At 49.0% G+C, this 15,593-nt stretch overlaps 1 protein-coding gene across 11 annotated transcripts in view; it reads right to left on the bottom strand.

Annotated features, from left to right (window-relative positions):
- The window catches only part of LOC148675060 (uncharacterized), a 42,728-nt gene extending 27,135 nt beyond the window's left edge, over positions 1–15,593 (bottom strand). For 2 of the 11 annotated variants that reach the window (XM_088625977.1, XM_088625988.1), the window contains exons 1-9: positions 15,470–15,593; positions 9,591–9,808; positions 5,940–6,062; positions 5,497–5,625; positions 4,042–4,305; positions 3,034–3,257; positions 2,216–2,385; positions 2,001–2,077; positions 649–959 (exon numbers count right to left, since the gene is read on the bottom strand). In XM_088625977.1, coding sequence (XP_088482103.1) covers positions 649–959; positions 2,001–2,077; positions 2,216–2,385; positions 3,034–3,257; positions 4,042–4,305; positions 5,497–5,625; positions 5,940–5,967 — 1,203 coding nt within the window. In that variant the 5' untranslated portion in view covers positions 5,968–6,062; positions 9,591–9,808; positions 15,470–15,593. Of the gene's footprint in view, positions 1–648; positions 960–2,000; positions 2,078–2,215; positions 2,386–3,033; positions 3,258–4,041; positions 4,306–5,496; positions 5,626–5,939; positions 6,063–7,391; positions 7,428–9,590; positions 9,809–15,469 lie in introns of all 11 variants that reach the window. The other 9 variants (XM_088625978.1, XM_088625980.1, XM_088625987.1 and 6 more) reach the window with 9 other exon arrangements.

Genomic DNA, 15,593 nt, shown 5'->3' with positions numbered 1-15,593 from the left:
CTCCACACTGGGTCTTGCACACTAACTCCAGCCAGTAGCCATATCGCTCTGCAGCTCACAGCTGGCAGCCCACTGAAGCTCAGCAGGTGTGAGCCTGGTCAGTACCTGGATAGGAGACCTCCTGGGAAACACTAAGGTTGCTGCTGGAAGAGGTGTTAGTGGGGCCAGTAGGGGGCGCTCACCCTACGGTCTGTGTGGATCCTCATGCCCCAGTATAGTGACGTGGACACTATACTGTAAACAGGCGCTGTCCTTTGGATGAGACATAAAACTGAGGTCCTGACTCTCTGTGGTCATTAAAAATCCCAGGGTGTTTCATAAAAAGAGTAGGGAGTGTAACCCCAGCGTCCTGGCCAAATGTCCCATTGACCTTTACCAATCATGGCCTCCTAATAATCCCCATCAATTAATTGGCTTCATCACTCTGCTCTCCTCCCCACTGAGAGCTGGTGTGTGGTGAGCGTTCTGGCGCACTATGGCTGCCGTCGCATCATCCAGGTGGGGCTGCACATTGGTGGTGGTGGAGGGGAGTCCCCATTACCTGTGAAGCACTTTGAGTGGAGTGTCCAGAAAAGTGCTATAAAAGTGTAAGGAATTATTAATTATTATTATTATTATTATTATTATTATTATTATTATTATTATTACCTCCAGGAGAGCCCCCCCTGCTGGTTCAGCCTCCACACTGCGTCCTGTGTGCGGTGGAGAGCAGGGTCCGGAGTGTGTATCGCTCCCAGGCTGGGCTGTCTGCTGTTTAGAGGAAGGGCCAGTGTGTGTTGTGTCCACAGCTGTCTCGCTCAACAGAGATGAACCCACGTGCCCTGCGGAGACTGCTGGGGCCGCCCCCGGGAGGGCCAGCGAGGGGTTCCCTGCCCCAGCGGTCACTGAGACAGCGTCTTCCTCAGCTTGCTGCTCTCCCTCGGTCGGCATGGCAACAGCTCTCAGCGTGCCGGCAGCGTCTGGAGGGATAGAGCACCGCGGAGAGTGAGAGAGACTACGCACCCTGTCCCGGTATCCGACCAGGGTGAGAGACAGACCCTGACAAAGGACAGGCTCAGTGACCTCAGCCTGGGCAGACAAACCGGACACAGACGGACACAGACTGGACACAGCGTCCAGAGAGGACAGGTTCAGTGACCTCAGCCTGGGCAGAGAAACCGGACACAGATGGACACAGACTGGACACAGTGTCCAGAAAGGACAGGCTCAGTGACCTCAGCCTGGGCAGACAAACTGGACACAGATGGACACAGACTGGACACAGTGTCCAGAAAGGACAAGGCTCAGTGACCACAGCCTACGCAGAGAAACTGGACACAGATGGACAAAGACTGGACACAGTGTCCTGAGAGGACAGGCTCAGTGACCACAGCCTGACCATAAATACTGGACACAGGCAGACCTGATTGTCCAGAGAGGACAGGCTCAGTGACCACAGCCTGACCATAAATACTGGACACAGGCAGACCTGATTGTCCAGAGAGGACAGGCTCAGTGACCACAGCCTGACCATAAATACTGGACACAGGCAGACCTGATTGTCCAGAGAGGACAGGCTCAGTGACCACAGCCTGACCATAAATACTGGACACAGGCAGACCTGATTGTCCAGAGAGGACAGGCTCAGTGACCACAGCCTGACCATAAATACTGGACACAAGCAGACCTGATTGTCCAGAGAGGACAGGCTCAGGACCACAGCCTGGACATAGAAACTGGACACAGACAGACCTGATTGTCCAGAGAGGACAGGCTCAGTGACCAGTACTGTGTGTACATGTTACTAATTGTAATTGCTTTGGCAACGCTGTAACTCATCAGTCAGCCCAGTATACTCTGGCAATCTGAACAGGAGGGTAAGAGAATGGGTCTGACACAGGATCGCTCTCACAGTACAGCCTGACAGAGAGAGAGGAAGGATTGCCCCTCACTGTCATCACACACACAAGCAGACACCACAGGGACAGAGCGAAGACAGGGGCGCAGAGGCAGTGGGGTACCTGCAGACTGCTCAGGCACTCTGGGAGGGGGCAGAGAGGACTCTAGGACTGGGGCGCTGTCACCCTCTGGAGACACCCTGAAAGAACAGCACCAGTCTTGCTATATGTAGACCCAGACACAGACTTAGGAGGAGCACTGGGAATGTCTTACTGACACAGACCATCAAAAACAGCACAATGAGCAAGAAGCTCACAGGCTCCTCCCACTTCCCTACCTCCACCTCATGCAGTCCTCCTTGCAGAGTGCTGATTGGCTGGCAGGCCTGGGGGAGGGGCTGCGACTCTGAGTCTTGTCCAGCTGGGGAATGGGTGGCAGCAAAGTCCCACAGAGGGACAGGCGTTTTCTGAGAGCACTGGAGCGCACAGACTGGAGAGCAGCCAGGACCTGAGATCAGATAGACAGACACAGACTAGAGAGCAGCCGGGACCCAAGATCAGACAGAGACACAGACTGGAGAGCAGCCAGGATCTGAGATCAGACAGACAGACACAGACTGGAGAGCAGCCAGGAACTGAGATCAGACAGACAAAGGCACCGACTAGAGAGCAGCCAGAACCTAAAATCAGACACACACAGACTGGAGAGCAGCCAGGACCTGAGATCAGACAGAGACACAGTCTAGAGAGCAGCCAGGACCTGAGATCAGACATAGACACAGTCTAGAGAGCAGCCAGGACCTGAGATCAGACAGAGACACAGACTGGAGAGCAGCCGGGACCTTAGATCAGACAGACAGATTTGCCATCTGCTGGGATCAGGGGTACAGTTCAGTGTTGGGATCAGGGGTACAGTTCAGTGTTGGGAACAGGGGTACAGTTCAGTGTTGGGAACAGGGGTACAGTTCAGTATTAAGATCAGAGGTACAGTTCAGTACAGTTAGTAACAAGGTGCAAGATGTGATTATTTCAACATTTGCTTTGAAGCTGTAATTTTGCTTGATAGAAGTGATTTGAAAAAGGATTACTCAGGCCGGCCTGGACTTCTGTCCTCTCCTGTGAATCCAGACAAGAGCACAGTATCCTGAAGGCTCACCCAAATGTCTCTCACTCCCCTCACCTCCTCGGACCGGGGGTCAGTCTCTGTGTCCTGGGACGACTGGCCGACTTTCTCCACCTGCTCTGCAGCGCTTGGGGCTCCCGGAGCGATGGGGGGGAGAGGCTCAGAGCACGACAGGGGTCTCTGGGGGGTGGAGCGTGCCAGGGGTGCCCCGAGGTCACTGACACCCCCAGTCGCCCCCACGCTGGGCCCTGGCCCACCTGGGAGACACAGACAGACCACAGACACTCACCAGACGCTCAGACCCGGGCTGAGAAGATCAGAGCAGAGCACCTGTTTCACAATTGTAGAAACCAAGAGATTCGAGCCTGAGGTGTCCCTTCGTCAGGCCAAGCTTTATCGTATGCATACAAGGAACCACAATAAGGACCATAGTAGTTATAGTAGCTCAAAGGGGATATGGCTCTACACAGCTTATATATACGTTTCTCTACACCCTCCCCCTCCTGTCTTTGAGGTAGCTTTCTCAAGAAACTCCAGGACTCAGAAAGCACTTAAAACATTCCTTTCTTATCAGGGGTTTAGTGTAAACATTCCCCATTAGGGAGCTTAGTGCAGGGGGCAGAAGCATCTGTGCTAAAGCAAGCGTGACGGTTAGAGTTTAGCATGTGAATTCAGCAGGAGTTCACAGCTCCTACCACTCTATGGGTACAGAGTAACATGCAGATTCGGCTAGCAGGCTCCATCACCACTGAAGTTCCCACAGCTGCACTGCCTCTTCCCCAGTGCTCCCAGGAGGAAGACTGTCCAACTCCCCTGCTCAGGGGCTCCACGATGCTGGAACGATCTCCTGGCTTCTATCAGATCTGTCAGAACTCTCAAACTGGTCTTAAAACTCACCTGTACTCCTGCTTTTAATTTTGATTTGTGCAGACCTGTCTCCTAGTTTTATTATACAGCACCTCGAGACGAAGTACCTTGAAAGGCACTATATAAGACAGCTGGTTTTTATTGTGTTATGTGGGTGTAATGTGGCTCACTGACCAGCAGAGGCACTGTGTGAGTGCAAGAACGAAGCTTCTCCTCTTATCCCAGCTTCTCTCTCTGATGATGCTCCTCCCGCCTCTGTCCTCCCATTGGCTGGTGGGCGTGGCCTGGGCTCTGACAGGCGGCGACGGGCTCGTGTGTCGATGGGAATGGGTAGCAGGGAGTGACGTCTGCGCTGTGGCCTCCGGTCCACAAGAGGGGGTCCTGTTTCAACACTGGCCTCTCTCCCCTGGTCCTGGGACAGTGCAGGTGGCAAGATCTCTGTACAAAAACAGAAAAGCCAAGGCGGAGTGTCAGTAATCAGTGTGGGTCAGAGTTTCATCCCTAAACTCAGAAATCTAGTCCCAGAGTTCCCACACCTGCCAGAATCACAACGGGTCCCAATCCTACTGGGAGAGGGAGGAGGGAACTCAGTTGAACTGGCAGCCCAGTATGTGATCTTCTGTCACAGCCTGAGGAACAGTGAGCCTGTCTCCCAATAATGCTCCTTCTGTCTACGTATATGTAAATATTTTATAATATGTCATTGTTGTAAATGTCTATAGATTTTATATTAATTTATTTTTTGTTTTGTTTCATGTGAATTTCATTATTTTATTTACTTTGGCAACACTGATTGTACCCATCGGTCATGCTAATAAAGCACCTTGAATTGAATTGAATTGAGAGACAGCACACTCACTGAGAGACAGCACACTCACACTGAGAGAGACAGCACAGTCACGCTGAGAGAGACAGCACACACACACTGAGAGAGACAGCACACACACTGAGAAAAACAGCACACACACACAGAGACAGCACAGTCACACTGAGAGAGACAGCACACACACACACAGACAGCACAGTCACACTGAGAGAGACAGCACAGTCACACTAAGAGAGACAGCACACACACAGAGACAGTGTGTCAGTGAATCAGTCAGTCTGTGAGTCAGAATGTCAGTGAATCAGTCAGTCTGTGGGTCAGAGTGTCAGTGAATCAGTCTGTGGGTCAGAGTGTCAGTGAATCAGTCAGTCTGTGGGTCAGAGTGTCAGTGAATCAGTCTGTGGGTCAGAGTGTCAGTGAATCAGTCAGTCTGTGGGTCAGAGTGTCAGTGAATCAGTCTGCGGGTCTGTGGGTCAGAGTGTCAGTGAATCAGTCTGTGGGTCTGTGGGTCAGAGTGTCAGTGAATCAGTCAGTCTGTGGGTCAGAGTGTCAGTGAATCAGTCTGTGGGTCTGTGGGTCTGTGGGTCAGAGTGTCAGTGAATCAGTCTGTGGGTCTGTGGGTCAGAGTGTCAGTGAATCAGTCAGTCTGTGGGTCAGAGTGTCAGTGAATCAGTCTGTGGGTCTGTGGGTCAGAGTGTCAGTGAATCAGTCAGTCTGTGGGTCAGAGTGTCAGTGAATCAGTCAGTCTGTGGGTCAGAGTGTCAGTGAATCAGTCTGTGGGTCTGTGGGTCAGAGTGTCATACCTTTTCCAGCTAAGCTGTTGCCTGGGAGACGGAGAGAGGAGTCAACACTGCGGCTGCGCTGTGACTGGTGCCCAGTTCGCACATAGGGCACGCTCCCACAATACACTGCAACTGGCAGCCTGACAGCACCTAGGGACACACACGGTCACACAACTCAGGTCTGCAGTGTGACTGTCTGTCCTCTCAGCTTCCAGATACTGTCAGGTCTCAAGAGAGAGAGCGACGAGAGGAGACCATTCCATCAGTCCTGCTGTGCCTTTTCACTACTATCCATCACCATCATGTGGATCAAGGACCGACAAGGCTGCAGACAAGAGGAGACCATTCCACCCATCCCGCAGTGGGTCAGTGGAGTGAAGACCCACATGACGGTGCTGACCATCGTCAGCGCGGAAGAGAATTCCACTCCACCCACCTTGCATGCTGACCGCGGATTCTCTTACCTCCAGCAGTGTTTTCAGTGGGGTTCATGATGGACTCTTCACTCCCTCTGCCAGGACAGCGCTGCAGTGCTCCAGTCTGTGGGAAGACAGCAGCTCATTTCGGGGCTCCAGGAGGGGACAGTGCTGTAGGAGATACCACATAACACCATGACTCACTCCCAATCACACACCATGACACGTCACGTGACACAATCACTAACTCACATTCTCTCAATCACACTCTCACAATCACTAACTCACATTCTCTCAATCACACTCTCACAATCACTAACTCACATTCTCTCAATCACACTCTCACAATCACTTACTCACATTCTCTCAATCACACTCTCACAATCACTAACTCACATTCTCTCAATCACACTCTCACAATCACTTACTCACATTCTCTCAATCACACTCTCACAATCACTAACTCACATTCTCTCAATCACACTCTCACAATCACTAACTCACATTCTCTCAATCACACTCTCACAATCACTAACTCACATTCTCTCAATCACACTCTCACAATCACTAACTCACATTCTCTCAATCACACTCTCACAATCACTTACTCACATTCTCTCAATCACACTCTCACAATCACTAACTCACATTCTCTCAATCACACTCTCACAATCACTTACTCACATTCTCTCAATCACACTCTCACAATCACTAACTCACATTCTCTCAATCACACTCTCACAATCACTAACTCACATTCTCTCAATCACACTCTCACAATCACTTTCTCACATTCTCTCAATCACACTCTCACAATCACTTACTCACATTCTCTCAATCACACTCTCACAATCACTTACTCACATTCTCTCAATCACACTCTCACAATCACTTACTCACATTCTCTCAATCACACTCTCACAATCACTAACTCACATTCTCTCAATCACACTCTCACAATCACTTACTCACATTCTCTCAATCACACTCTCACAATCACTAACTCACATTCTCTCAATCACACTCTCACAATCACTAACTCACATTCTCTCAATCACACTCTCACAATCACTAACTCACATTCTCTCAATCACACTCTCACAATCACTAACTCACACACACACTCACAATCAGTAACTCAAACTCTCTCAATCACACACACTCACATTTACAGGCACACACAGTCACACACTCACAATCATACTCGCACATTCCCAGTCACAAACGCATACTCTAATAATCATAAAGACTCACAATCACACACACTGTCACCCAATCACAGATTCACAGTGCAGTCAAACACTCAGAATCACAGACTCACTCACAGTTACACTCTCACAATCCCACACAATCTCAGACTCACACAACTGCACACTCAAAACCTCTCTCTCACGCACTCGCACTCACAGTCACACTCACACACTCATAATCAGGCCAGCATTTACATCAGCACAGATCACACTTCACTTGTTCTGTACTCAGCACATTTGCAGTTATTACCTGTGATCTCACGCCCGGTATACAGCAGGATACAAACTGTAAAATGCAAACACATGAGCTCAGTGAAGCTGCCCTACAGACAGCAAAAAAGATTAAACCCACCTCATTCGTTAGTACTACGTTTTTGCCGGTTTGTGTTGTTGAAAGTAGCGTTTGTGCTGCTTTCGTTCCCGACATATAGCGCGTTGGTTTCCCGATGATCTCGTGACACATTTTTAGGTATTAATTTCAAGATCGATATAATTTTACAATAAAAATCAAAATTGAAAGCACGAGCATAATAATATAATGAACATACACTTTACATTTCTAATCATTTTTAAAGTACAAAGCAGAAGGTGTTTCCCCTACCTCAAATATACGATTAAAAGTGTTCAAATACCATGTATTCGTTACAAAAAGCAGCGGAGACAGTTATATTGCAAATAAAAAATGTATTTATTTCGAAGAGTACGGGACATTGTGAATCAATAAAGACGTTAAAAAATAAGCTGATGTAGTTATTTTGCAAATAAGTAAAGCATTTTAAAAATAGATTTTCATTGACAGTAAACAAGCCGATCCACCTGGCGCTTCTAGCTTAAACAGCTCTCAGACCCGTGATTGGTTAAACCCCCGAACAGTTCTGGCCGCGATTGGGTGAAGAGTGAGAATCGACACTCTGATTGGGTGAAGCGCCACAGCGGAAGTTCCGAGAACCTGTAGATACACAGGTGATGGATGTTCTTCTTGTTCCAAATACTATAGCCCGGTTAATCGTGTGTGCGGTTTGAGCACGCAGGATATACAGTAACACATCCATTGGTTTCCAATTACTAATCAATCTAAGTCGCACTGAGGTCAAAGCTGAATAGCAGACAAAGAATGTCATGGCATCCACAGCGCATTCACGACTCTGAAAAGATCTCATGATAGAAGTGCGCGCATCACGATCACATCGCGATACCCATTGCGACTGGGGCATCACTGTCATGGAGCCACGGTCGCAACATTAAGTCCATATATCGCGATATGACGTACGCCGACAAAACGCCCCGCCCCCATGTCACGACATGGAGCCCGCATATCGCGATATGGCGTACCCCTGACAAAATGCCCCCCGCGCCCATGTCGCGACATGAAGCCCGCATATCGCGATATGACATACCCCGGCAAAAATGCCTCCCCCATGTCGCGACATGAAAGGCCCTATATCGCGATATGACATGGCTGGCTAAAACGCCCCCCCCCCATGTCGCGACATGGAGTCCACATATTGCGATATGACATACCCCGACGAAATGCCCCACCCCAATATCGCGTCATGGAGTCCATATGTTGCAATAGGACATACCCTGACAGGATATGGTGACCCCATGTCGCGACACAAAGTCCATATATCGCGACACGTCCTATCTGGGCATCTCATGTCCTGATATAAGATCTTTGTTGCTTCAGGGTGGCATGGAAGCAAGGCGCCAGTCGTGATATACACTGCAGTGATATACATGCGATATACATGGGGTCCCTATCATGACATGCTGCGGAGGTCTTGTCGCGATGGTATCCCACAGTTAAGCGCTTGGCAACAGCGTGTCACAGTAGGGAAAGAAAGGAAAACGTGCCTTAGAAAATAAAAACCATAGATCCTGCCATCACGGTGATTTTACATACTGTTGTAAACATATTGTTGGTATGCGTCATGTCTTAGTATTACTCCCAGCTAAGGAGGTTCATATATTTATGGATATTGATTGTCTTTAAAAAGTTAAGGGTACGAGCTAAACTGTAACAGAGTGCTTGAACTCGGCAGACGGAGTCACTAGAGGTCAAAGTCACCGTGCATGGTCACATGATCACCGGAAAAACAAGGCGATATATCTAAGGAACGAAAGCAGCACAAACGCTACTTTCAATGCCACAAACCAGCACAAACGCAGCACTAACGGTTGAAACCGGTCCGGTTCCCCTACGACGTTGTAGGGGAGGCTGGGCAAGGTCACCCCCTGAAAAAGACATTATATCTAAGGAACGAAAGCAGCTGGGAAGTCACTTTCAACAGCACAAACCGGCACAAACAGAGCACTAACAAATGAGGTGGGTTTCATCGTTTGTGCCGTCTGTAGGGGGGCCAACATTACGGAGTGGGGCTGAGATGTATTATAAGATGTCTAACGGAGGCGTTTCCCCCACCCTCCTGCTGCCGCGCAGGTGCACTACCTCTGCTCCCCAGCAGGGGCCGCTGTGACCACACGCCGCTCCCGGCTCCACGCACCGCGCCGTGTCCCGAGTCCTCAGCGGGTCAGCGAGTGCAGGGGGGCGGAGCCTGGCGTGTGTGTGGGAGCGTGCCGCCGTCAGCGCGTCTGAACAGGGCAGGACACTGCAGCGCACCGACAGGGCCGGGTCACTGAGGCAGCCTCTGAAAATCCACTGACCTGCTGAAATACGGGTGGAAACATGCTTGCCTCTCATCTGTTGGGCACTGGGTCCCCTTAGGGGAAATAAAGGTCCAAAATAAGAAATACAATATTCAAGCCTGGGTCCCTTCTGTTCGGAGTTTGCGTGTTCTTCCTCTGACAGCATTGGACTGCGGTGCGCATGCAGTGCTGCCTGCTGCTCTGAGTCCCCAGGCTTCTGTAGGACATGAAAGCGTACCCAGAAGACGAATACTGTGTTGTGGGGAGGCCCTGTGGTTATTAAGCTACGGTATCAATTTACAAGAGACCCGAGCCTCGTGCTTCATGGACGCAGCTTTGACTCTGGGGTTCCCTCCTCCTGTGCTTAATGCCCGACCTCTCGCTCCTACAGACACACAGCTGGGGCCCCCTGAGGTCATGTGACAGGACAGGCCAGCATGCCAGAGGGGGTGTGTCTGAAATAAGTCAGGGATGGGGTTAATCGCACAGTGTGGAGAGGGTGTCCCGCTGGGACGGCTCGGTTACAGCACTCGGGTCGGCTCTGATGGAGTCACTTGAGAACCCAAGTCCGGTCACAAACAAGAGAAGACATTCAGCCCATTTAGCTCGTTCGGTGGTTAACCGACCCCGGGATCTCATCCGGCTGTTTCTCGAAAGAAGCCAGGGTATCTGCGCGGCTTGTTCCACACTCCCACCATTCTTTGTGTAAAGAGGTGCCTTTGAGTAAACTGTTCTCAGTTTCAAACACATTTCCTCCAAAGCTGGGGGAGAGTCCTTGACAGCAGCAGGACTCCCCAGCCATTCCCAAACACAGGCCCCTGTTGCTAACAGGCATGTCTGAAACCATACTCTGGCTGGGCAAATATTGACCCGGGCAGCCTTATCAGCACAGCTCCTATCAGCTAACCCCTGCACAGGCATCACACAACAAGACCCAAGACAACGGGACAACGGGACAGCACAGCAGGGCAGGGGGCCAGCCAGGCTCTCCTTGTTCCTCAATGTTACTCAATCAAACTGCTCCCTTGGGTCTCACTTACAGGATGTGGGAAACCCTGCTCCACTGGTCGCGCTGCTGGTTTGGCTGTAGTCTATAGGAAGGATCGAATTATCGAGGAGCTATTCATTCTGTTTAATCTCCTTTGAATACCTTGAACTGAAACTCTGTGGCTGCACTCCATTGTCCATTTTTCTTATTTTTCGGCCTCCTAATTTTCGCCCTGTGACTTGATCTGAATTATCGCAACTACTGGCAACACTAAGTACCATGACTCTTCGCTCTGTGGCCTCGCAGCAGGCTGGGCTCTGGCCACGGGAGCCGGCGGACAGACGCTACAGGAGAGCAACGCTCAGCCGGCCGCAGGGAGAGAGCCTGCCGGCACACGCCCGAGTTGCTCATCAGAGGTCACCGTGTGGCCTGGACCCACGTTCCCCGCCACATCCCACAGCCTACCAGTGCAGAGCCTGCAGCAGCGCCCCCTGCAGTCCGAACAGCCCAGGGCTGCAGCTCGGGCTTGTCCTCCCGCAGGAGTGGCTGGTGATGTGGCGGGTGAAATGATCAGATCCGTGACAGACCTCCCTGCTTGTTTGACACGACAGCTGTCATGATGCCAGTAAAGAGCATCCTGAACCAACACACTTTCCTGAGAAAGGACGGTACAGCCAGCGCTGAGGTGAAAAACCCTCATCCAGAAAGCGGCACTTTACACAAAGGGTGGTGGGAGTGTGAAACAAGCTGGCCTGTCATTTTGTTGAAGCCAATACGCTGGTTTTGACCCTCCAGTCAGGCCCAGGAGGCACTTCTTTACACAAAGGGGGGTGGGAGCGTGGAACAAACTGCCCAGCCATGTTGTGGAAGCCAATACGCTGGTTTCCTTCAAGAAACAAATGGATTAGAAGCTTGGATCCATAACCTGCTCATTACCAAATGGGTAGCAGGGGGAAGTGGAAGCCTCTCTGAGGTCAGTGCCTTCCCAGCGTGAATGTTGTGCTCTTCTGGTCAAGAGAAACTGCAGGGCTGTGGCTCTGCAGGACCAGGGCTGCTCTTAGCTCTAACACACACATCTTACACCCAAAGAAGGCTCCACAGCCGAAATGTTGTGTTTTCTTTCTTCTCTTTTCGGCGTGGAATAAACCTTTGCTTGTTCCTTTTCACCCTGAATGCCTCCTGCCCTGGTGATCCTTGAGCTTACTTCTTAATGATTGTTTCCTTCCATTACCTTACATGTAACCGGGTAAAATCAGGGTAATTGGTCTCTAATGACTTGGGTCAGTGTTGTCACTCTTCTTGTGGATGAGCTCTACCCTAGCAGCTCTCCAGTCCCTGGTACGAGCCCTGGCTTGAGTGACTGTAATGTAACAGAAGTCAGAGTTATTGGTCTATAACTTCTTTGAGTCAGTGTTGTCACTCTTCTTGTGGATGAGCTCTACCCTAGCAGCTCTCCAGTCCCTGGTACGAGCCCTGTCTTGAATGACTGTTCGAAGACAGTCTCAATGCACATTTCCCTGAACACTTTCTGCCTGTAATGTGAGGATTAATTTTTTAATGGAGAACATAATCAAAAGCCTTAATAAATTCGGAATAATACCTGTGGGTACACGTTAGTGTTATTGCTTGACTTCTGTTCTCAAACGTTGATTAGGCAAGACCTTCTTAGCCCATGTTGCCTATTAACTAAGATAACAGAGAATGAAAGCCATTGTGTTCGCACGCTGAGGGTACTACGTCTTCTGGGGAATCCCCTTTTTGTTCCAATAAATCAACATGACATTAAGCTTGCACTTTTAAAAAAACGCGCTCCCTGAATCGGACATCCGAAACACTAAATGATGTCATCACAGATAGACGTGTTGATATTCTGTGCCTCACTGAGACCTGGCAACAACCAAATGAGTTACTCAATCAAACTGCTCCCTCGGGTCTCACTTACAGGATGTGGGAAACCCTGCTCCACTGGTCGCACTGCTGGTTTGGCTGTAGTCTATAGGAAGGATAGAATTATCGAGGAGCTATTCATTCTGTTTAATCTCCTTTGAATACCTTGAACTGAAACTCTGTGGCTGCACTCCATTGTCCATTTTCCTTATTTACAGGCCTCCTAATTTTCGCCCTGTGACTTGATCTGAATTATCGCAACTACTGGCAACACTAAGTACCATGACCTGTCCAGAATTAATGCTTGGTGATTTAAATATTCATGTTGGCTCCTTGAACTGTAAATTTGCTTCTGATTTTTTTTTTAGATTTCACTCAATCTGGTAAAGATTCCCATCCACATCAGTCACACCTTTGATCTGAGTTGTGCTTCTGGCCAGAATGACTCAAAGAATTGTGATATCCATGGCACTGACCTACAACTTTCTGATCACTAAGCTATGTTATTTGATGTCCGTATTCCTCTTTCTTCGGTGAGATGTAAACACACAACTTGTTTTAGAAATCTGAAATATGTGAACCACACTGATTTCTCAAACTCTGTGCTTAGTTCTCTCTTTGTTCAAGACTGGTCACCTTCGACAGCTGACCTAGTCAGTACTTTAGATACTGCGCTGTCTAGGAAGTTGGATAAACTCGACCCCATTAAAACTCACTTACTGTAGTCTCCTTCACACACTCCTCTCCACCTCAGCCTTGCTCTGTGAAAGTAACTGGATAGTGTCTGGAGCAATTAAGTGAAAACTCAGCACACACAGGTTTATAATGAACACCTGCAAGTCTATAGAGCTGCTCCAGCCTCTGCCAGATCTTCTCTGGGCTAGGGGATCATGATCAGAGTGATCTACTCTGGGCTAGGGTATCACGATCAGAGTGATCTTCTCTGGGCTAGGGGATCATGATCAGAGTGATCTACTCTGGGCTAGGGTATCACGATCAGAGTGATCTTCTCTGGGCTAGGGGATCATGATCAGAGTGATCTACTCTGGGCTAGGGTATCACGATCAGAGTGATCTTCTCTGGGCTAGGGGATCATGATCAGAGTGATCTACTCTGGGCTAGGGTATCACGATCAGAGTGATCTACTCTGGGCTAGGGTATCACGATCAGAGTGATCTTCTCTGGGCTAGGGGATCATGATCAGAGTGATCTTCTCTGGGCTAGGGGATCATGATCAGAGTGATCTACTCTGGGCTAGGGTATCACGATCAGAGTGATCTACTCTGGGCTAGGGTATCACGATCAGAGTGATCTTCTCTGGGCTAGGGGATCATGATCAGAGTGATCTACTCTGGGCTAGGGTATCACGATCAGAGTGATCTTCTCTGGGCTAGGGGATCATGATCAGAGTGATCTACTCTGGGCTAGGGTATCACGATCAGAGTGATCTTCTCTGGGCTAGGGGATCACGATCAGAGTGATCTTCTCTGGGCTAGGGGATCATGATCAGAGTGATCTACTCTGGGCTAGGGGATCATGATCAGAGTGATCTACTCTGGGCTAGGGTATCACGATCAGAGTGATCTTCTCTGGGCTAGGGGATCATGATCAGAGTGATCTACTCTGGGCTAGGGTATCACGATCAGAGTGATCTTCTCTGGGCTAGGGGATCATGATCAGAGTGATCTACTCTGGGCTAGGGGATCATGATCAGAGTGATCTTCTCTGCTTTTAACAAGCTCATTAACCCCCACACACACACACAAATACACAATTCTGCTCTTTTTTCTATCCCTGCCCTCTGTCTCAGGTTTTTGCAATTCTTTCAATTCAAGATTGATGTTATAAATCTACAGATGATACTCAGAATTATGTTAGAACTGCCCCCTCTAATCTCTCTCTTCCATCACTCATCTCTTGCCTGCTTGACATCAAGCTCTGGTTGACATCAAATTCCCTGAAGCTAAATAAAGTGACAAAACTGAAATTGTACTGGTGTGTGGGAAACGTCAGCTGGAAAAGCTGGAGGGTTTCACAGTAATTGTGAGAAGCTTCACCTTTCATGAGTCAGCCATTGTAAGTTATAATCATTTTTAGTCAGGAAACTAGGATTCTTCTCCTGTATTTTGAGCCCCATGTGAAAAATTTGATCAAGGCTTGAGATCTTTATTCACCTTAGAAATATTGTCCGCATTAGGCAATTTCTATCAATGTCTTAATGTGCTTGGTTCATGCATTTAGAACATTAAGGCTTGCCACAAGATCACACTCCGCAACCCTTTACTCTATGGGCTCCCTAACAATCTTATTGTCCCACTATAGTAGATCAGTCCTGTTACAATAGGAGCTACAGTCCCAGTACAGTAGATCAGTCCTGTTACAATAGGGGCTACAGTCCCAGTGCAGTAGAACAGTCCTGTTACAATAGGAGCTACAGTCCCAGTACAGTAGAACAGTCCTGTTACAATAGGGGCTACAGTCCCAGTACAGTAGATCAGTCCTGTTACAATAGGAGCTACAGTCCCAGTGCAGTAGAACAGTCTGTTACAAAAGGGAATACAGCACAGTGGAACTGTATAAGTACAACAGTCTGTATAATAATAATAATAATAATAGTAATGTGTTATACTGTTTCTTTGTTTACTATAAAGTAACACATTGCTTTAGATGAAAGCATTAGCCAGATAAATGGTTATCTGAATTAATAGTAGTGTTTTCTCTATGTGGTCACATATACAAATTTGTACCTGCCTGTAACCTACGGTACCTGTAACAGAGCCTGCAGGATGAGAGTCAGTGTACAGTACCTCTCTGTCCGTTCAGGTCCAGCAGTGTCCAGCAGGCTCCAGTAGACTCCAACAGTGTCCAGCAGTGTCCAGCAGGCTCCAGCAGTGTCCAGCACTCCAGAGGTACTGCGAGCTGTCTGTCAAA

The sequence above is a fragment of the Lepisosteus platostomus genome, chromosome 3, assembly GCF_059453375.1.
Source record: "Lepisosteus platostomus isolate fLepPlt1 chromosome 3, fLepPlt1.hap1, whole genome shotgun sequence".
In the NCBI taxonomy this organism is placed as follows: Eukaryota; Metazoa; Chordata; class Actinopteri; order Semionotiformes; family Lepisosteidae; genus Lepisosteus; species Lepisosteus platostomus.
The sequence above is the reverse complement of the archived record's forward strand: the minus strand, read 5'-3'. Positions and strand labels throughout refer to the sequence as shown.